Raw genomic sequence first — 22,743 nt, 5'->3', positions numbered from 1 at the left:
CAAGTGTGTGGCTTGCTTATTTATTTTCTTAATGGTATCTTTGAGCAGGTTTTGACTTGATGATGTCTAACCAATTCCTTCTTTATAATTATTACTTACTTGACCTCTCCAGGAAATCTTTGCCTTTCCTTAAGTGACAAAGATATTCTCCTATGTGTTCCTCTGAAAGCTTTATAATTCTAGATTTCACATCTGAATGTGTTATTCAGCTCAAACTGTGTGTGTGTGTGTGTGTGTGTGTGTTTTGAGACAGGGTTCAAAGATTTGTTTTTATAAAACCAATTTCTAGGCTTTGTTTACATGGGAAGCACCACACAACAAGGGCAAACAAATATGAGTATAGCTTCTGAGTTTCCTTTTAAGCAGTTTGTAATTGTCCTCCTGTGTAAGGCCAAAATGGACAGAACCTAGTCATATATGATATTTTCCCCTGTTCTTACATGCTTTCAGCAGTCATATATTGAGTGCCCATCATGAACCATGCACCAAGGTAACGGTATTCAAGATCCACCTGCCAGGAAGTCAAACTTGAGCAGGAGAATACAAACGTGTGTGTGACTAACATGTTCTGGAGGTTTGGGAAGTCCTTCTGGAAGGAGGGATTTTGAGCTAAAACCTGAAGGGAATGAAGCACAATGGGTAGAATAGAGTTCTGGGTGGAGTATTGCCAGGACCTCAGAGGGAAAAAGGAGACTATAGCCCAGGGCAGTGCCTGCCTCCTCCAGAACACAGAACGTTCTCTAAGAGCTCTTTAAGAGTTAGAAAGAGAAAGAGCCTTGGTTACTGGCATGTTTCTCCTCTTCCATGTGTTTCTCTCCAAGGCTCAGTGGGGCCATTGCCAAAATCCCTGCCTTGTATCTCCTGGGGGTGCCTTGACCAATTGTACTTTCTTGAAGAGGTTTCTCTTATTAACCTAAATACTTTTTTTCACAGGAGAAACTCCTCTTCCTTTTGACTGCCAAGGGAAAGGGCCTGAGAGAGCCCATGAGGCATATGTAGCCCTAGACCTATTCTGTGTTGCTCTTGCCAGGCCTCAGTTTTTCCAAGAAGCACTGGCTCTTGCTGCCTTCCCTTCTGTCCATTGAGCCTGAGTGCTCATGACTCACCAGGGCTCCTCTCCTCAGCGCCTGCTGTCCCACAGTCCCTCAGCTTCTTGTCTACTGAGCCAGAGCTCTCCCTAGAGCTGCTGAGCACTGCTCCGGAGAATTCCAACACTGACAAGGGCCAGCCAGGCCTAGTGGGCCCTCTCCTCAGTCCCACTACTCCCGGAAGCAAGTCTTCATTATTCTCTAGTTGCCTCTTAAGTGCATTCCCCAGAGTGCCCTATGCACACTTTGAGCCTCTCTTCCAGCTGCCATCCCACCTTATCTGCTTTCCCTCTCTTGGTGCCCTTGTACTCTGGGTGGAGGCCATCAGATTGGTGTTGCTGACTCCCTTCTCTCAACTTGTCTCTTGAACCTCATTCACCTTCTCTTCTCAGTCTGTGGCTACATCAGTTATTTTTGCTCATTAGAGAATCCCTATCTGCTAATCTGTTCTCCTACCTACAAAGACGATTGGACTTCTACCCACTGCTTCCTGATAATGATCACATGGTTAAGAATTCTTGTGTACTTTCTGGGTAATGTCTTGAGCTCTGGTTCAAGTTTTCTTGCCACTTTTGCTACCAGATTCTTCAGCATGGTGGCCTCTCTACCTCCACTTCTTTAGTATCATTGATTCTATGGTTCCAGCCCAGCCACTCTACTAAGGTTGCTTTCTGGTCAACAGAGGAGATGTCTTCTTCTCTGCCCCCAGACCTTTGGCTTTTTCTGTAGCAATTTAACTGTTGAACACTTAAATCTTTTCTTATTTGACTCTTGTGTCACTGAATTTTCTTCTTTTTGTCACTTTTTCCCCCTACCTTGAAACTTCATTGTCCTGCTTCCTAAATCCTAGTGTTCTTCAAGACTTTGTCCTCATTTTTAATTACTTGATCTTCTCAAGGACTTGATTTGCACTTTTATGACTTTGTTGTCGTTCCAGATGTTTTCCAAATGTATCATTCCTACAAGACACCATTTTCAGCCAAATTCCTTCTTCTTTTCCTTCCCTTTTGTCGATTGGTTGATTGATTCATTCCTCACCCGGCTCTACTTCCCTAGCCTGGCCTCCTTGACAGACATGGCTGATCAATCAAGATGATCTTTCTCCCTAAACTTGTGACTCAGAATCTCTTCACTGTACCCCCACCTCCCTTAACATCAGGCACTGCTAGTTGTTGGTTCATCATTTGCATCTGTCATATTTCTACCAAACGGTCTTCAGGTTGCTTGTTCTCCCTCACATATTTAAAGTTTTGGCCCTGCTTTCTGTCACTCAGAATCGGATCCCCTGAGGGATGAGTTGCCACCAAAGAATTCTAGTTGATAATCCCTGCTCCAATCCCTAGTACTGTGGGCTGGATATAAGCTGGAGTTACTCAGATTTCTCCCACTGTTCTGATTCTTTAAAGATCTAGTAGGTAGTATGAGTCCCTTTGTCTCAAGACTGGCCTGAAATATATATCTATGTTCAAAAATGGTCTTATTTAGCAGTTATAAAAGGTTTCTCACTTGTCCCTTTGCCTCTCTGAGTATATTTATGCACACGAGAGAAGAAATTTTAGTAAACATTTTGAAAGTTTATAAACCACTGCAGGTAATGCACATATCAGGAAAAAGCACTGGCTTTACTCATCCCCAGAGGCCACTTGGGTTGGCTTTGTGAGCTTCTCATGTTCAGGCAGAAGACCATTCTAGAGACGTGGGTTCTCCTCTGAGAAGACTCCACCTCTAGGAACTTAAAGTTTTTGTTATCCTAAACACTCTGGATTCTTTCTTAACTATCAGACTGAAAAGATGACTTTTATGACTGGAGGTTTGGTGATCCTTGGCAGCTTCCCACCTCCTAGACCAAGAATGCATTTTCTGCTCTGTTTTCCTCCCTCACACAGCAGCTGTGACAGGTCACGGGCTCCCAACTACTGGGAAAAAGGAAAAATGGGCTGCAAATCCTTTAAGAGTGTGAACTTTGAGTTTTAAATTGGATTGTAACTGGAAGTCAATTACGTGGGTGGTGATATGGGACCCGAGGTGAACGCTGCTGCTGACCAGCTGTGTGACCTTAGGCAGTGGCTCCGTGTCTCTTGCTCTCAGTGTCCACATCTGCATGATGGAGCTGCAGGCCTGGCTGATCTCATGGGTCCTTTTGGATCCAGTGTTCCATATTCTTTGTTTTCCTGGTTGTTAGTGTTATTTAATGATCTGCTCTTTTTTAGACAACGTAAGAGATTCCGTGGAAAGGTCAGAGTTTTAAAGAGCATTTGGAATTGTATGTATTTATTGGTTTGTATTAGAGTAGTTTTGGGGTCCTTGAGAATGAGGAGTGTATCTTGCCTTGGAAGATTCTGAGTGTAGTGAAGGAGAAAGGGCAGGTCTGAGAACTGCCTATGAATTGACTGCCCTCACATTTACCAGGGCAGGCAGGAAACAGAGGTGTTTAGTACAGGCTGGCATCCCCTGAAGGCACACAATGTATGCCCATGATTAGGGGCACAGACTTTGGAATCAGGCAGAATATCTGGGGTTTTAGTCCTGATTTAATTACAGTCTGGCTATATGGCCTTGAGTGAAATAACACCTCCTACAGTCTCAGTTTGATGTTTGTAAAATGGAGATAACAGTGTCTTGCTCATAGCATTGCTGCAAGTATTAGGTGGGATAATATATAAAACTCTTAGCCCATGGGGTGGATAGTAATTGCTCAATAAGCAGCCTATTAATTTCAGATTGCTTGCTTTGGACTGGGTTAGGCATTTTACCTCCAGTATTTGATTTAATCCACAAAATCCTACTAAGTGGAAGTTTTCTACATATTTGGAAGTAATTGAAGTTCAGAAGAGTAAAGTAACTGATTTCCTTAACTTTACACATGCAGTCCGTGACAGAGCTAGAATTGGAAACCAGATCTTCCTGCCTCCAAAGTCCTTTTCTGCCATGTGTGCTGCCTCCTGAAGCAAAGGAGAGGAGTGAAGGAGAGCCTTTTTCATTGCCTGTGCCAGACTTGGCTCAGGGGAGTCTGGAAAACCATGGTAGAGGCAAGGGAAGTCACTGATATCCATAGTTGCTACTCTTTTTACAAACAGGTTATGATCTAAAAGACTGTTAGAGGTTTCTTTGTTTGAGAAGTCCGAAGTCATATTAACTAGCTATTAATCATGCAGCTTGATGGTGGCAGGAAAAATTGCCATACTTTTCATCATGATCAATATCACGTTGAAAGCTTTTTGCCATGATGAACATCTGTGCTTGCAGCCAGAGACAGAGATAGAGGGAGGGAGACAGAGAGAGAGCGAGTGAGCATGAGCACACAAGTGGAGAGGGAGAGAGGAAGACAGAATCCAAAGCAGGCTCCAGGCTCTGAGGTGTCAGCACAGAGCCCGATGCGGGGCTCAAACTCATGAACCCTGAGACCATGACCTGAGCCAAAGTCAGACGCTTAACTGACTGAGCCACCCAGTCACCCCGAGAATTCTTAACCTGAAAGTTTATAAGGAGATGACTGTGCCAGGAAGTACAGAAGTGTCCTAAAAGAGGTAGGGACACAAAGCCATGTACACTTAGAGAAGAGAGTGTGAGTCGTAGCCAGTGACAGTGTGGTAGCATTTTCAGTAGCTTCCTGGAGTGGTGGTGGTGACAGGAATGGTTGTCGAGATGGGCTTTGAAGAAAGAGAAGCATTCTGGAAAAGTGGAAGTGGTAGGAAAGAGAGCAGCTCCAGAGGGCATCGCAGGTGCATGGAACTGAAGCTTGGCCCAATGGAGTGGGAAGAATTAGGGAAAACTCAATTTTTCATGTCTTTTAACGTCCCTGTTCATGTCACACGAAGGTAGGTCAGAGAATCCAAGGAGGAGACAAACAGGATATTAGTCAAAGAAAATATTTCTAGGCATCTTTGTCTTTCTTCCACTTGAAAACCAGCATCGAAGGGCTGGCAATTCTTTTGTCTGTTCCTTCCAATTCTAGATTGTGTTTTCCAGATAGGGAAGCTACCACTGCACGTGGCTACTGAGCCCTTGAAATGTGGTATTCCTCATGGAGATGTGCTGTGAATATAAAACCCATATTGCATTTTAAAGATGTAGTATGAAAATAAAATATCTTAATTTTTTATACTGATTATATGTTGAAATTATATTGAATACATTGGATTAAAGTATTTAAGATTAACTTTACCTCTTTTAACATTTTATTTTTTTTAAGTTTTTTTTTCAAGTTTGTTTATTTATTTTGAGACAGAGACAGTGTGAGCAGGGGAAGGGCAGAGAGAGAGGGTGAGAGAGAGAATCGCAAGCAGGCTCTGCACTGTCAGCACAGAGCCCGATGTGGGGCTCGAACTCACAAAATTGTGAGATCATGACCTGAGCTGAAACCGAGAGTCAGACGTGTAGCCAGCTGAGGCACCCAGGCACCCCTCTTTTTTACCATTTTAATGTGGTCACTAGAACATTTAAAATGATGTATGCGGCTCTCATGCACATCTTGCATTCTATCTCTGTCAGATGGCGCTATGCTGGAGGTACTTGTCATATCTTTAAAGTTCTTTGATCCATTCTAGGGTTCCTTGAGACCTAAATGTCAGGAAATGAACCTGGTCATTCAGATGCGAAGGAGAATTAGGTTTTGTCCATGGCTAGATCCTGCACATCGTTCTCTGAGCTTCTGATTTTTCATTAGCATTGTGAGGACATTGGCTCAGGTATTCCCCATGGTCCTTTAAAATATTTAAGTAGTTTTTTAATTTTTTATAACTTTTTAAAGAGTTTATTTTGAGAGAGAGAACAAGTAGGGGAGAGGGGCAGAGAGACGGAGAGACAGGATCCCAAGTGGCTCCACACTGTCAGCACAGAGCCCAACATGGGGCTCAAACTCTCGAATCTTGAGATCATGACCTGAGCCGAAAATAAGAATCAGATGCTTAACTGACTGAGCCACCCAGGAGCCCTTAATTTAATTTTTAAAATTCCATGATTCTAGCTTGGAGTCAGTGTTCAGAGTTAACTATTATTAACATTTTCTGTGGTCTGTTGAGTAGTTCTACTACTACCTTTACCAAATAACAGAAAAAGTCAGCATTATTTCCTTTTTCCTGTGGTCCTTCAGTGAATTCTGGAGCGGAAAGACTTTAGAGAGTTCTGATAAAGAAACCTTCTCCCTCCACTTTGCCCTCTCTGCCTAGTGGCCCCATCTAGGCTCATGAGAATATGTGTTCCTGAACAAGCCAATGCAGCTTCTAAAACCATACAAGTATCAGACAGTTTGAAGAGGTCTCCTTTCTTTGGTTCATGACTGTCACGCCTACCTGAAAATACCCCACCCATGGTGATTGCACACACTTTCATTAATCACTGACTAGGTCCACTAAAAATTAAGGATTGAAGTGTTTTCCCTTTTAGGAAAGGGATGGGCAGACCAATGAGGAGATATGGTGCTTGGCGACTTGAGAGGGATGCTCAGGGTTTTGGGTTACAGGTAAGGAAAGGAGGTGGCCCTATGAGCAGACTCAGGCAATGAAACATTTATTTTATTTTTTTTGAGATTGAGGGCACATGTGCGCACAAGCGGGGGGAGGGGCAGAGGGAGAGAGAGAATCCCAAGCAGGCTCCATGCTCAGCACAAGCCTGCTGTGGGGCTGAATCTCATGACCGTGAGATCTTGACCTGAGCTGAAATCAAGAGTCATTTGCTTAACCAACTGAGTCACCTAGGCACCTAGGAACATTTACTTTCAAATAAGAGTTTCTTAATACTTCAAAGAGAGACAGATTTTAGTTAACTAGCAGCAAGTCAAAACATGACCCCCTCCCCATAGATAGATACAATTCCACTTAAAGGAACATTAGAGTCTGGGTAGAAGCTTATTGCTGTATTGGAATTCCCTCTCAGGATACCATCACAATGTAGTATTTTGCCATTACATTTATTTTCTTTAGGAATAAGTCTTTCCACTCTTTTTTAAAGTAAAAAAGTAACATTATAGACAGGGGGGCTATATAAAAACAAAGTTTTGCTGGTTTAAAAAACAAGGGCACTGGAGAGGGAAAATATTGCTATGCTTGTAGAGTCGATTTTATTGCAAGTGCCTGAATCTAAGTTATTCTTAATAAAACTTTGACTTTTCTCTCAAAGAGTGTGGGTGAATAAAATATATCTGCAAAGGCATTTTTGATAGCCAGCAATTCTTGGCTTTTGATTTGAGGTTTGTAGGAATCCTAGAATGATAGGGTTCTAATTGGGCTCAGATTGAAAGCTCAGATAATTGGACAGACTGTGAACACACAAACAGTAATAATATCTAATGTTTACATATCATGGAGTATGGTTGTTTTGTTTACTATGCAAACACAACAATTATCTCGAGTGGATGGAAGATTAAAGCACTCATCAACTTATGTACCTATTATTAGGGCATATTTTATTAAATATATAAGATGTTAGATGCATAATCGCCTTTGAACACAAAATGCCAACACTGTGCATTTTGAAAAAGGAAAACTAAACTTTTATTGCACATATTTAACACTGCAATTCAGATATTCGTACTATAAGGATGACATATTTATGGAATATTTCCTTATGAATAATTAAGAGAATCTAAAATATTTACCACAAACCCAGTAGTACTTCTGTAATAACAGAAATGAAAACTAGGGTGGCTGGATGGCTCAGTCAGTGGAGGCTGTGACTCTTGATCTTGGGGTTGTGAGTTTGAGCCTCACACTGGGTGTAGAGACTACTTTAAAAACTTAAAAATAAATGTGGCAAGTTTACGCCATCTTAAGGCTTTTCTGATATACAAACCTACAAATGTGAAGAAAGCAAACAGGGATCTCTTTAAAGGTACTTGTTAATATGCAGTTCTAGCCATCTGAACCGTACAGGTATTGATCATTTTCTCTAGAGCTTGGGAGGTTGAAGAGAAGTACGTAGTAACAACAGTGGTGGCAGCCACATTTGTATAAAGGGTTGAACTTACAAACAACAGGAATAGCATGCAAATTGTTGCCTGGAAAATAACTTTAATTAGAATAGTGATGAGTTCTCTGTAAGTCCGTTTCTCTCTTCCCCTGCTCTTCCCTTATGTGCCGCCTCAGAAGTCTGTGTATTTTAGTTTCTCTAATTAAAACAAGTGTAAAAAAGTTCAAAAATCAGCTATTCCTTGATATAACAAAGTTGGAAATCACTCACATACAATTTTGGTGATGTGCTGGTGCCTGAAGATGAGAGGTGTCCCAACTGGTTTGTAAGAATCGTATGTGGACATATGAATAGTTGATATACTACTTCGATTTTGAAAGCTCAAAGAGCTGCCCTTTGTCTAGCAGTAAGTAGAATAATAGTGTTCATTTATTGCCATGCATGTAAGATGGGAAAACTCACCATAAATTGTAACTTCAAATTATTTTTTATCATCTATTTGTGTAATCCTAGGGTCTCCCTACTTCTCTGCCATCTTAACTCATCTATTTGTGTAATGAGGCATAACATTTATTGAGTCATTTATTTATGTGTTTAATAGTTTGCTCAGTAGCTGTTTATTGACAGTCTACTGTGTACCAGGCAGGCTAAGGGGCTATAGCAGTGAACAAGATAGAAAAGGTACTGAGCTTGGTAGATGAGACAGATAATGAACAAACTCACCAACAAACCTGCTGATGACAGATAGCAATTAGTGATGGGAAAGGCATACACCAGGATGAGAGAGAGAACCTTGTGCCAGGGGTATGGGTGTATGGAAAATGGAAGATAACCAGTGGAAGTCTTTCTATGGAAGCAAGAGTTGAGGTGAGACCTAAAAGAAGAAATGAGCCAGACTTTCAATGTGAAACAGGTTCACGTAGTCAGTGGTGTATAGTGTGCTCAGAACTGAGGTAGTTTTGTTCTTTGTGAGGCCACTTGTATGGAAAGGTGCTATTCTGAAACGATCCAGGAAGCAGCCAATTTGGAAAGGGTTAGTGCACAGCCCTGGAGCACCCTGTCCGGTCAGGGGGTGAGCCCCAACTGCTGCGGGATTGGGAGGCCCAGGGAGGTCTCAGGGGAGGCCAGTTGGGAGGAGCACTCAAAAGGCTCCGGGCCATGATGATTTACCTACCATGGTGTGGAAGTATTTCATTTTTATTTTATTTATTTTATTTTTTAAGTGTATTTATTTGAGAGAGCACGCATGAGTGAGCATGAGCAGGGGAGAGGCAGAGTGAGAGAAGGAGACAGGAGACTGAGAATCCCAAGCAGACTCCATGCTGTCAGTGCAGAGCCCAACGTAGGCCTCGACCTCATGAACCATGAGATCACGATCTGAGCTGAAATCAAGAGTCAGACCCTTAACTGACTGAGCCACCCAGGTGCCCTGGAAATATTTCAAATTTAAACAGGCAGTATGGTATCTATAGTGGCTGAACGTCAGTCATGCTTGTGTATAATTTTATGATTTTAAGGGATTTTGATGATTAACCAATTGCAGTTATACATCGTTAAAATTTTTTTTGGCCACTTGATAGTTTAGTAGAGAAAAGGAAAGGTTGAGTTCCTGTTTTCAGTGCTGGCGGTTTTGATTTTAAAGGCTGGGATCCCATTTTGAGAAGGTAATGTTGTTAAACTGTACGTATCCTTTCCAAGAAGGGAACAGACCTAACATTATGCCTTTTTTATAGGCGGCATCACTGTCCACATCTCCCTACCAAGATTTATGATAAAATAGAGAAACCATGTCTTCTCTCCGAATACACCGAGAACTACCCTCTCTATCACTCTTACCTGCCCAGAGAATCCTTCAAGCCCAAGCGGGAGTACCAGAAAGGGTCTGTGCCCATGGAAGGTTTGACCACGTCAAGGTGAGTGCGAGAAGAATAAATATACGAATGCACGCTAATGGAGTAATGTCAGTGCTGATGCACAATATTAATATAATGTGCAGTATTAGTGCATCAATATGCAGTGTAATAGATGCTATCAAGGCCTTTAATGTTAATATGTTGTATCTCAGAAATGAAATTCTGCATTTATTAGCCAGCTCAGTTTTTTTCCACTTCTTCTTACAGGGAAAGAATTGTTACTTGCTGGTATAGAGGTGAGGAAGGCTAAAATGATCTACCTAGCAAAGGATTGGAGGTTAAGTAAAGTATAAAGGCATGAAATGGTGGGGGGTCTGCTTCTGAAAAGAGAGTTTTGGCTTTGGGTGCCAAAGCTCCAGGTCAGGTTGGGTGGTGTAGTGATAGTGGTAGTAGTGAAAGGAAACTTGGTGATACAGAGGGAGCTCTTTGGAAATTATGCTGTAGACTTTGAATTGAGGTCCCTGTGAATGTTCTTCAAGAATGAACAAAGACTACGGTTGACCCTTAAACAACTTAGATTTGAACTGCACGCGTCCATTTACATGTAGATTTTTTCCCAATAAATACAGTACTGTACTGTGGGTGTATTTTCTCTTATGATTTTCTTCATAACATTTTGTTTTCTCTAGCTTATTTATTTTACTTATTAATTTTTTTTAATGTTTATTTTTGAGAGCAAGAGACAGAGTGTGAGTGGCGGAGGGGGAGGGGCAGAGAGAGAGGGAGACATAGAATATGAAGCAGGCTCTGGGCTCTGAGCTGTCAGCATAGAGCCCAATGTGGGGCTGGAACCCACGAACTGTGAGATCACGACCTGAGTCGAAGTCAGATGCTTAACTGACTGTGCCACCCAGGTGCCCCTCTAGCTTATCGTATTGTAAGAATATAGTATATAAGACATATCACACATCAAATACATTAATTGACTGTTATTGGTAAGGCTTCTGGTCAACAGTAGGCTATGAACAGTTTGGGGGAATGAAAAGTTATATGTGACTGCATAGGAGATCAGCATCCCTTACCTCCGCATTGTTCAAAGGTGAGTGGTATTTCCTTTTAAATTGCTCTTGACTTCCAAACTCGGATTCTTTAGAGAATCCAGTTTAGAGACTGAACCACCTGGCTCACAGTGTATTGGGATTGCAGAAGTATCTGTATTGAGAGGGTGGGGAAACTGATCAATTTCAGGTCTGTTCTACATGTTGTAAGACTAGCAGAATCTGCCATTGACAACTTGGTTAATGGCCCCTGGGTGGTGACCTGTGATTGGTGACCCAGTGGAGTAGAAACACCTTTGAGTGCAGTTGGGCAGGGTCCCAGATATATAGTTGGTCCCCAGATGAGACCTGACAGAGGGATGCCTTCTCTGCCCCTGCATTCCTCTTCCCTACAGGGCAGGGTTGCTGGGAGGTACAGATCATAGAGTATGTAAATTATTCCAGCACAGCGCCTGCACATTACAGGACGCAAGGCCTGGTAAATTTTCTTCCTATTGCTCCCCTGTTGCTCATAATTTTGTGCTTTCCTAGTAAAGGTCCCAGATGACCCAGGTGAAGCAGAACAGCTCTAATTCATTCTGCCTCCAGGTTTTCCCCACGCTAGGCCTGGAAACATCCTCTTTTGAGATTGTGGCGTAGAGGCATGAAACATTCCTACAAAAAAGTGCTATGTTCTAGATCCAAAGGAAGTCCATGTGTGGGTTATAGGGCATAAAGACCCATAAAGAGAGAAATGAAGCCAAAAGATTCCTGAGTATGGTGGGAAGCAGTGGACAGGGGCAAGCTGAGGTGGGGGGGAGCTGAGGGCCTCATCTGATGTATGACTTGAATCAGATCACTTTTATGCTAGACAGATATCTTAATATGATTTTGTTTAAACACAATGTTTCTGAGTACTAAAAATATTATATTCTATGCAACCTGTTTTTCCAACCTATGGCTTCTAAGACAATATGAGTTTGGGATTCATTTTACCAAGAAAATAGCAGTCTTAGAATTCTAAGAGTCTGAAGACCACACCAAGAGATGTGGACCATTCCCAAGCACTGCTTTTCCTTTTGAGAAATCATGGTCATTGCTGATGAAAAGTCCTAGGCATATGTATAAGAGACCTGTAATGGGTAGGAAAAGATGAAGGTAGCCTTGAGGAATGGCTTGCAAATATCACATTGAGTTTCTAGATGCTGGTCTCCTCTCTTCATACCCAGTTTGCAGGAAATCAAGAGCAATGTGTGAAATGGAAAATGGAAAGTACAGGACAGCTTCAGATGTTGTTATGTTAGAGATATATTTTCTGTCCCGGAAATACAGAAAAGGGTGCTTTGAAGGTTGGATGTTGAAGGTTGCTCTTTATTGGCTGCACACAAGCTTAGGAGGATGAGGACAAATCCTTATTCTGGAGCAGGAGTCCTGCCCCATCACCTAGCAGTGAGGTCCCCAGATGGAGCCCACATGCCTTCCTTCTCCCTGACGGTGCTTTGCTACAGCAAAAACTTCCCCTCTGACCTGTCCTAAGATTTCCTTGCTGCATGTCACCTAAAGCCATAAACATGTCACCCAGAAGGTCTCTCTGTCTCTGCCAGATTGAGAGTAATAGTATCATTCATGTCAAAATGTGACCAAAATGGAGGACTGCAGATACTGAAAGAATTTCCAAAACAAGTTGTTAATGACCATAAGGGCCTTAAAAAGAAAAGGTAGCAGGATCAAGGTTACCCTTGGGAAGGAAAAAGGGCAGAAATGCTTCTCTCCTCCCCTTTATTTTCTTCCCCAGAGAGAGAACCAAGGGGGAAAATCAGCAGAGAGCATTTCTTCCCTTGCCTGTACCTCAACTTCATATCTCACAGCCCTGTGCCTGCCATGCTGGGCAGTAGTTTTCAGAGAATGAGAGTAAGACTATGTCCCTATAAGGGTGTATTTTTTTAAAGTTCTAATGAGCTTTTAATAAGATAAATTATCAAAAATCAAGATTTTGACCAATCGTGTTTTCCGAACTATATAAACTTAGCAGTGGCTCTGGTCAGTATACTTATATATACAGCAGAGCTATTCCATATGAGGAAATGCAGAGGAGTCATCTGGATGCTCTGCCAGAGGCTTCTGGGAGAAGGGATGGGTCAGCCCTGCGTTTGCACCCTGCTATATCTGCATGGACTGTCACTTCTCTGCCCTTAGAACTCTTATTACCTGAACTTCCACCCACTTCTCTATATAAAGTCTGACCCAACTTAGTGTCTGAGATTGGACATGGGGCTGCCACCTGCTGAATGAAAAAAGTCATGTGGCTCAAGGGTTGGCTGGGTTTGATGATTAAGCCCAGACACAAAAAACACCTGGTTTCTGGAAAGGTTATCATCCCAGCATGAGGCATGATTACAGCTGCACACAACGCTTACTGACTGTAAATCTTAGGGATTTACAGCAGGTGCCATAAGAGGAATGCTCACGATTTTCAGCCCTTCTTAATATGAAGCAGTTTCTTGCAGCCCTTAGTGATTCTCTTCTATAGGATCTGCCTTTAGCTCGGATAGAGTGGAGATCAATTTATGAATAAGAGGTTTGCACTTCAAGCCTCATTTCCCTTTAGGCATGTCACCATGTAAAACACTTGGGCCCCATTTTGGGACATTATTGTGTTAGCTAAGGCAGATCCCTAAAGATGGCCGAGTGGATAACCTGAGAAGAAAGAAGTAAGTCTTCAAGATGGTATTACATCTTTATTCTAAGGGGAGTGGAACCATGGGGAGAGTGAACGGGAGGCATAGGAAAGAAGATGGAATGGGGTTCTGACTTGATGGGTTTGGCTTAAGGTCAGAGGGCAGGGAGCTGGCAGTGTGGATTTCTTCATTTATTGACAAGACTCTTGGTTAAACTGAGTAGAGTTAGGGGAAAGGGCTAAAAGAGAAAAGGCATTTGGAGTCCTCTCTAAATGCCAGGAAGAAAGCAGGAAAGATGGTAGTGATCCTAAGTCTTTCCCTACTCATTGGATGTTACACATTCTCTGTTCAAATACGTACTTTTCTTATACCCCTGCGGATATACTTACAGCCCCTGTAGTTTGGGCCCAAGAATTAATGAAGAAATGCAGAAATAGGGCTCAGCACTAGACTTGCCTGGGCAATTTCAGAGCCTTTGATGCTGTGTATCTTTGATTAGATTTGGAAACATTTTGACCATTATTTCCTCAAGTACTTTTTCTGTCTCTGAAGTTCTGTTCATTTCTTTCTGCCAATTTTTTTTCTCTGTTTTTCAAATTGGATAGTTTCTATTCATCTGTCGTCAAGTTCACGGAGTCTTTTCTCTAGCTTTATTCTGATATTAAGCCCATCCAGCGACTGTCTTATTACAGATGTTGTATATTTCAGTTTTAGAAGTTGCATTTCATTAACTTTAGATAGTTTCTATTTCTCTTAAGAATTTCCTACCTTTTAATTTATTATGACCTTATTTTGGTTTTTATAATTTAGGATAGTTAGAATAGCTGCTTTAAAATCTTTGTTTGCTAATTCTAACATCTGGGTCTGCTTGAAGTTGGTTTTCATGATTCTCTTTTTTTCCCCCTGGAAATGGGTCACATTTTTCCTGTATGTATGTCAATGAGTTTTGGATTGATCCTATACATTGTTAAAGTTACATTGTAAACACTCTGGATTTTTTTTTTTTTTTACATTCCTCCAAATAACTTATTTTATTAATATTCCTATTTTTTTTTTTAAGGCAGATAGGAGGTAATTTGATTCGATTCAAAATGCAACTCTGTGTCTTGGGTGACAGCTCCAATGTCAGTTCATCAGTTCAGTTCTTTGGCATGGTTGCTTGAAGTCTGCCTCATACATGTTAGGTCAGCAGGAGACCTGGGTCCAGTTTATGTACAGAAGCTAGAGCTTCCTGTCTTGGGTTTTCTCCTTTCCAGGAATTTTTCCTTACTTTCCAGCACCTGTGGTTGCCTCAAACTTGGTCCTCTGGTTTTTCAGTCAAAGATGCGAAGTTTTCTGTTCACATTATGGCTGCTTGGCTTGGCACGGCACAGATTGAGGCCTGCTTTCAGACTGCAAACTCTGGGAAACCAAAACAAGAAACCCACTAGAAAATGGAAACTTACACAGAGGCTTGTGTAGTACTAGTCCCTTCTTCTACCTGTGGGCTTTGCTCCAGAATCTGCCTATCTTGTGCTCTTTAGTGCTCATAGGTAGTTGTTTTTCATATTTTTGTGCAGAGATGATGTGAACTGGTGACAGATGTTAGCTTCAGCTCTAGTGGGCATTGAGGAGTTGAGAGAGTAGGGCAGGAGACAGAGACTGTGTAACTTGAATCCTGGAGGCAGGTTTTTAGAATCCTGTCTGTCACAGCACAGACAAGGAGGGCTCAGTGTGTCCTTATCAGGATCAGGGGCATGAATCAAGCCCTGTGAATCAGCCGTAGGATCTTTCTCAGTGTGCTGGGCTGGGCTCTCAGCCTGCCTGTGATGACATAATGGTTTCCTTACAGGGTTGCTTTTAACCTTGGGAAATGTTTGAATTCCATGTGGAAGGTATGAAATAAAATCAACTGACAAAGAGCCAAACCCTGTAGAGGAGGGGATTGAGAGAGAGGACAAATCATGAGGAGAATCACAGAGGTCAAGGGAGAGTGTTAAAAAGACGAGTGAAAGCATAGATGCTGTTAGGATGGTTCAGGATGATAATGACCTAAAGAGCAGTGACTGGATTTGGAAACCTGGCCTGGGCTAGAGGGAAGGGTTAGCAGAACTAGATTAGATGGGAGTGTGGGTGGGAGGTGAGGAAGGCAAGTCTGTGTGTAGACAACACTTTCTGGAAGAAAGAGGGGAGGGGAGTGGACTCCATTGAGGGTTGTTGTGTCACTTTAGTTTTTTCCTTTTAAGTTAGGAAAAACAGAAGAATGATCAACTACTGAGAAAAGAAGCCAGGACAAAGGAAAAGGTTAAAACACAGATGAGCATATAGACAGGTTCCTGGCGGCTCAGTCAGTTAAGTGTCTGACTCTTGATCTCAGCTCAGGTCTTGATCTCAGGGTTGTGAGTTCAAGCCTCATGTTGGGCCCCATGCTGGGTGTGAAGCCGACTTAACAGGTTCCTGAGGAAGAGGGAGGGGATTTAGGATAAGGATGAAGGGATTGGCTTTGGGCAAGAGGAGCAAATCTTTTTAAAATGGATTCCATTTAATATATTGATTAATTGGACACACTAACAAGTACTGAAGTTTTTGGAGATAAACATCAGTGGTTAAAAAAAGTATTACATGGCCTCTTTATCACAGTGAAAATCTTCATTTCCCACTTCCAGGCTTGGTTCCTAGTTGGTTGTTACGTTATTTCTTCTTTCATTTTGTCAGACTCTGGTCAAAAATCTTTCTTTAGCTTTGCCTGAGGGTTGGAGGTCAAGTTGTTATGACTTTCCCAGCAGGGCCACTTTAACCTTTGCTTAACTTGGAGGTTTAACTCTTGGCTTTCCATACTATATAACTTTTATGGCTGTGCACCTAAAAGAGACTTAACATCTTTGACCAATTTTTTTCTTGGTTCATAGTCATAAGGGGTACAGGGACTAGGTAGGGAATGTAACACAGGAAGAAAGGGGGGAGTGTTCTTAAAAAGAAAAAAGCTAGTAAATATGAGCAATTTCTGGGAAGAATAAAATACTTTTCTCTTACATGACCTTAAAGATTGTAAGATTATGTGAGATTGGGGACATGCAGTTATGTTGTGGTTAATAGTAGATTTCAATGAATGTTCTCAACATAAAAACATAATGAGGGAACACATATATTCTGATCAAATTCACTCTTAACCACAGTAAATATTTTTGCGTTGGATATAAATGAGTTACATTTTAAACTTAAAACTTTACCACTCTTCAGAAGTAGATCACCCCCTGCCCCCAACTCCTGCAAAGATCGTTTGCTTTGTTATAGCTGATCAGGAAATAGAACCATAGGTGTACTTTCACAAAGAAACTTGAATTTTGTACCAGAGAAGGAGATTCAGTTAACAGTTTCATTCCTTAAACATGCTGAGCAAGGATTTTACTGTATCAGCTCTTATCTTTGAGTAACCAACTTCAGGATGACCCACGAGCTGGTGAGTTTGGTTGGTATTTATCTGCTCTTTTCCTGTGGAAACAGCAGCAATTAAAGGCATTAAGCATATTTTCATTGTCCATGAGTTTGGCAGCCCTTGAAGAAAGGTTCTCACAACCTCTCTGAGGGGAAGGTTGGTTCCCTCGCTAGGAATAATGGCGGAAGAGGATGTCTCTGCGTGAAGGGTCCCAGAGCATGGCAGGCCTGTGACTGGAAAGCACTCCTGGCTGCTTTGGGGTTGGGGGTGCTCCATGGGGCAGCTTGGGCATTCAGCTCTGTTCCTCCTTGCTTGCCCTGGATCTTGCCTGATACGCCTTCTTGGAAATGAAGAGGGCTGAACCCTTGGGCTGCCGTCAGTGAACATGGGTTTATGTGGGGATATGTGGTCTCAGGCTGCCTCTACCCCTTTTGGGGGTGAGGAGTGCTCACCTCCTGTTGGGAGCACACTTTCCGATGAAAGTCATTTTGTGGCTCTGTGGCCTGGGGCTGCCAGTCCTCGTTCCCTGCTGCAGTTGGTTTAGTATTAAACAGACACCAGCATGAGGCACTTGTACACTAAAAAGAGTAGAAATGAGGAACTGACCCTTGGATTCTTGTTTAGCCTGTTCCCTCCATAAGCCCCAATTTACAGAGTCAGCTTCCAGATGCGTCGGGTCACTCAGCTTCCTCTTGCTGTTTGCCAACATGCGGCCCTTGGGAAGGGAGCCCAGGCTGAAGACCCTATAACTGCTGCTGAGATATATTTTTAAATCTACTCAGAGGGAGTTACTGGGAGTTCAACTGAAGCATCTCCCATTTCCCCCTTAGAGCCCTAGAGAGATGAATTCTCCTGCTTCCTAATTCCCTCCTCCCATCCCACCAAGCCCCTTCCAGTCCCCAGTTTGGGTTTATTCACAACCATGTGTATAATTCATGCAAGACAGGTTACAGTGGAGCGTGTTACCTTTGTTAGTCAAGCATGGCTCAGTAATGCTGCTCCAGATTTTGGCCGGGAAGTAGGTTTTATTGGTGTTTGGGCCTGATGTTTTCCTGTCCGGAAACCTCCCCCTTCCCTTGGCGAGGTTGTTTTGGCAAGCACCGTCAGGGAAAAATCTCCCTTCCACTTGTCCACTTGGATAAATGGGTTCCAAGCAAAAGCAGGCTGTTGTGTAAATCAGAAGCCCTTTGGGGGGGGGTGGGGGGAAATGTTTGCTTAAAAGAGTTTGTACTGAGCAGTGGGGAGTCAAGACTGCCCTACCAGACAGTGCAAACTCAAGCTGAGCCCTGGTTTTGCCAGGATCATTCCTGATGATGGTACAGTTAGCATCTTGGCAATTTTAGAGCTGTGGGATGTTCTGGGAAAAGAGTGTTTCCTGTGGAGTTGAAGACCATCATACTTTTTCTGTCCTATTGTTTTCATACTCCCTGAAAGAATGGGAACACTGATGCCAGAGAGCTGAGAAATGAAAGACTCTGTGTCTCCATTTATTGTACTTTTCTGCCCTCTAGGTTTTCTATAAGATCAAGTAGAGGAAGGAGATCAGTATCAGTGGGAGAAGCTATTGGGAGCACAGATGGGGAGGTGGTGGTACCTGCAAAAGAAAAGTTATTTCCCCAGTGGAGAGAGGAGGCACAGAAGAGAGGCCTTCAGAGTGGTTCAGTGTGGTTGGAGTAGAGTGTGGATCGGGGTGGAGGTAGGAGATGAGGTTGCCTCGGAAGGCAGGGGCAGGTCCAGGAACGCTTATATTCCATGCTAGAAAGTCTGGCTTTATCTGGAAGATTTTTCAGCAGGGGAGTAAAATGATCCCATTTTTGTGATCTCATTTCAGGGAGTTTATTCTGGCCACACTACGGGGATTGACATATAATTGGTGGGAATGCAGTAGGAAGTCCAGGTGGTAAATTGTCACATGATCCAAGTGAGAAATGCCTCACTTGGTCTAAACTAAGGGGGAAAGACAAACTGGTGAGGTGGAGGGAGGCTGCACTTGGTGAGTGATTATCCAGTGCCATGATGGGGTGGGTCCAGGATGGCATTCAGTTGTCTGACTTGGGTGAGAAGAGAATGGTAGTGTCTCTTGTGAAAGTAGGAAACAGAAGAGGAAGAACAGTTGGGGTATAGAGTAGAAGATGACTTCTCAGGAAACGTTTGTAGAATTGGGTTAAATTGAAACCCTTGTGAGTCTTCTTCTGGGTCAATGGCATGTGCTTACTTTCCTTTTAGGAGAGATTTTGGGCCTCACAAAGTGTTACCAGTGAAGGTCTACCAGCCCGACCAGTTCGTCCCAAGTGAAGAGAACATGGATTTGCTCACAACATATAAACAAGATTACAACCCATACCCTGTCTGTCGAATGGACCCCATCAAGCCTCGGGACAGTAAATATCCATGTGGTGACAAGATGGAGTGTCTGCCTACTTACAAAGGTGAGAGGGTGCTTGAGCGGCAGGTTGGGGAGGGATAGGCTGAGCCTGTTTGCAGGCCAGGGAATGTGTTTTACAGGCACACCCCCTTGGTGCAGGGGTCGGTTGAACTATGTCTTGCAGGCCAAATCTGGTCCATAGCCTGTTTTTGTAGAGCTGGAGAGCTAAGAATGGTTTTTAAATTTTCGAATGATTAAAAAAAAAATGAAAAGACTATTATTTTAGGAAATGTGAAAATTATATGAAATTCAAGCTTTGGCATTCCTAAGTACATTTTGTTGGACCACAGCTGTGTTCATTTTTTTACACATTATCCGTGGCTACTTTTATGCTATAGCAGTGAATTTGAGTACTTGTGATGGAGACTGTATGGCCTGTGAGGCCTAAGACCTTAATATCTGGTCTTTTATAGAAAATATGTACCAACCCCTGCCTTAGCTTGCTGTTGGAAGTCTATGCTGGGAAAGCATTTCAAATTTAAGCTAAGTTAGGTTCCATCGTTGATTGAGTGATTCATTCAACCATTTAAAAAATTATGGAAACATAACGTACACACAGAAAAGTGTACAAATCTTAATCATACAGACCAATGAATTTTTTTTAATTAAAATAAATTATTTGAGAGAGAGAGCGTGAGTGAGGGAGAGGGGCAGAGGGAAAAAAGAGAATCTTAAGAAGGCTCCACACTTAGTGAGGAGCCTGATGTGGGGCTCGATCCAATGACCCTTGGATCATGACTGAGCCGAAATCCAGAGTCAGATGCTCAATCGACTGAACTACCTAGGTACCCCCAGACCAATGAATTTTGAGTGAACACATCCCTGTAAACAGCACCCGGCTCAAGAAATACAACATTGATCCCGTGTAGGATAGAATCATTATTCTGACTTTTAAAACCATAAATTAGTTTTGCCAGTTTTGTACTTCATATACGTGGGATTGATTCACTCTTTATTGAGCATCTGTTACATCCCAGGCATGGTATTAGGGTCTGTCTGTGAAGGAAGCAGAATCTGCCTTAACTTAATAGTCCTGTAGGAGAGACAGGATATGGACGGTAGGTACAGTGAAAGGAGTGTGGTGGTCACTCTATGGAGCACAAGCCACAGGCTGAGACCACAGGAACCGAGGTCAGTTGGTAATCCCTAACTCTTCTGCTTATGATGCACATGGTCACATGGTTGCCCTAGGAATATGTGTTTAACCCTTCATGTAACATGTTTGTGGATCCCTGAGTGACGGGGATAATAGTTGCGTTTATTTAGCCAAGCCAAACACTTAGACAAGGGGAGGTGGAGAGGCTTGAGGCAATGTAGGAATCCTCCTGAAGCCCTTCCAGCGGCTCTAAATCTATCTTTCCAAAGGCACCACACGTGGCCGAGCTTCTCTGCTTCTTGGAAGAACCTGGACTCTTGACATTTTGCCACCTCATCTTTTGTATTGTTCTCTTTCTTCCACTCTTTTGTTGTCACCTTCTGCCAAGCTACATTTTGGACATTTTCATACCCTGAAATGGCTCCTCCTTTATGCACTTCATCATCCAGTGCTCCCAGCTTGCTTTCTTAACTACTCCCACCAAGACAGTTTTTGGCCTCATTGGGATCCCCTGTCCACTTGTGTCTCAGTCTCCCTTCTCCCCATCAGCCCCTCCTGTGTCTGTAACCCCTGTAGCCTATTCTGTGGTATATCACTGCAAGCCCATCTTTTATGCCTCTCTCTATTGTCCTTTTGTTGCTTCCTGCCAGCAAAGCCCTAATCCTGCCTGTTCCACATCTACATCTAGGCTTATATACCTGAGCATGTCTCCAATCTTATCCACTTGTATCCATTTTCCACAGAAAGGAACCGGGGAGATCTTTTAAAAATGGCAATGTGAAGGGTGCCTGGGTGACTTAGCCGGTTGAGCGTCTGACTTCGGCTCAGGTCATGATCTCATGGTTAGTGAGTTTGAGCCCTGCATCAAGCTCATTGCTGTCAGCACGGAGCCCACTCCTGATCCTCTGTCCCTCTCTTTCTCTGCCCCTTCCCCACTCATGCTTTCTCTTTCTCTCAATAAACAAATAAGTAAAATGGCAATATGAAGGGCTCCTGGGTGGCTCAGTCAGTTAAGCAACTGACTTCGTTTTGGCTAAGGTCATGATTTTATGGTTTGTGAGTTCGAACCCTGTGTCGGGCTCAGCAGTAGGCAGCTTGGAGCCTGCTTGGGATTCTCTCTCTGCCCCTCCCCCACTCGCTCTGTCTGTGTCTCTCTCAAAAGAAAGAAAGAAACTTAAAAAAATAGAGAAAAAAATGGCAATGTGATCTGACCCCCTCTCCACTTAAAATTCCTAAAATAGTTACTATGGTCCTTAGGATAAAGTCCCAAACCTTTACCAACTCCTCTTGTAGTACCTTGTAGATTTTGGCGTCTCCTCCCAGTGCCATTTACTCTGGCCGTAAGGACCTTCTTTCAGTTTCTTCCCTGCATTTCTTTTCTATCTCAGGGCATGTTGCACATGCTACTGCCTCTTTATAAAGCCCTCCTCCCTTCCCCTATCTAGCACTCATCCTTCAATAAGCAGTGGAAACATCACACCCTTCGAAACCCTTCCAGACTTTCCCCAATGCCAGACCGTAAACATGCTGCTAGATGCTCTAAGAGTGCCTGGTCCACCTCTGTTTTGTAATTCAGTGTGTAATTCTATTCGTTTTGCTTAACATTTGTCTCCTTGGCCAAGCTGCAATCTCTAAGATGGCAGGGATCTGTCTTTTTCTTTGCCAGTTACCCACAATAAAGCAGGCACTGTCGTAGAAGCTTTACAAAGAAGTTATTATAGCCAGGTGCATGGTGCAGTGGCATTTTTACCTCTACAGGACTCATTCATCTCCCTTTTCATCCAGGTTTTGCAGAAGGCAAGAAAGGGGGTACTATAGACCCTGAAGAGACAGAAAGGAGGCACAAAACTAGAGTTAACCCTTATCTCTGATGGGACAGGGAGCAGGGACTCTGATAGGGTACGTCCAGCTACAGACACTCCTTTCCTTCATATATTCCCTATGAGCCTCCTTGATTTATGAATCTTCGTAGAGTCAGAGGCTTTTCAGTACAACTGCCTGCTCAGCTCAATTCCCCCTTCTCACCTTGCCCCAGGTGTAGAGAGCGGTCTGGGAGTGAGAAGTGGTCTTTGCCTACCCTAGAGGTTGGCGAGGATGGAGTTATTTAAAGAAAAGTCCTCCCTATTCATCCTGACAAAATACCACTCAAACACACCGGAAAAAACCCAACCTAGTACCTGTGTTTAAATGTCCCATATTCCAGGGCGCCTCGGTGGCTCAGTTGGTTAAGCGTCCGACTTCGGCT

General features: G+C 42.9%; 1 protein-coding gene across 1 annotated transcript in view; it reads left to right on the top strand.

Annotated features, from left to right (window-relative positions):
- The window catches only part of SAXO1 (stabilizer of axonemal microtubules 1), a 49,039-nt gene that overhangs the window by 22,000 nt on the left and 4,296 nt on the right, over positions 1 to 22,743 (top strand). The window contains exons 2-3 of the mRNA XM_049618886.1: positions 9,728 to 9,907; positions 19,204 to 19,406. Of these exons, the coding sequence (XP_049474843.1) occupies positions 9,728 to 9,907; positions 19,204 to 19,406 (383 nt within the window). The remainder of the gene's footprint in view (positions 1 to 9,727; positions 9,908 to 19,203; positions 19,407 to 22,743) is intronic.

The sequence above is a fragment of the Panthera uncia genome, chromosome D4 (genome assembly GCF_023721935.1).
Source record: "Panthera uncia isolate 11264 chromosome D4, Puncia_PCG_1.0, whole genome shotgun sequence".
Lineage (NCBI taxonomy): Eukaryota > Metazoa > Chordata > Mammalia > Carnivora > Felidae > Panthera > Panthera uncia.
Note: the sequence above shows the minus strand (reverse complement) of the source record. Positions and strands in the feature narration are given on the sequence as shown.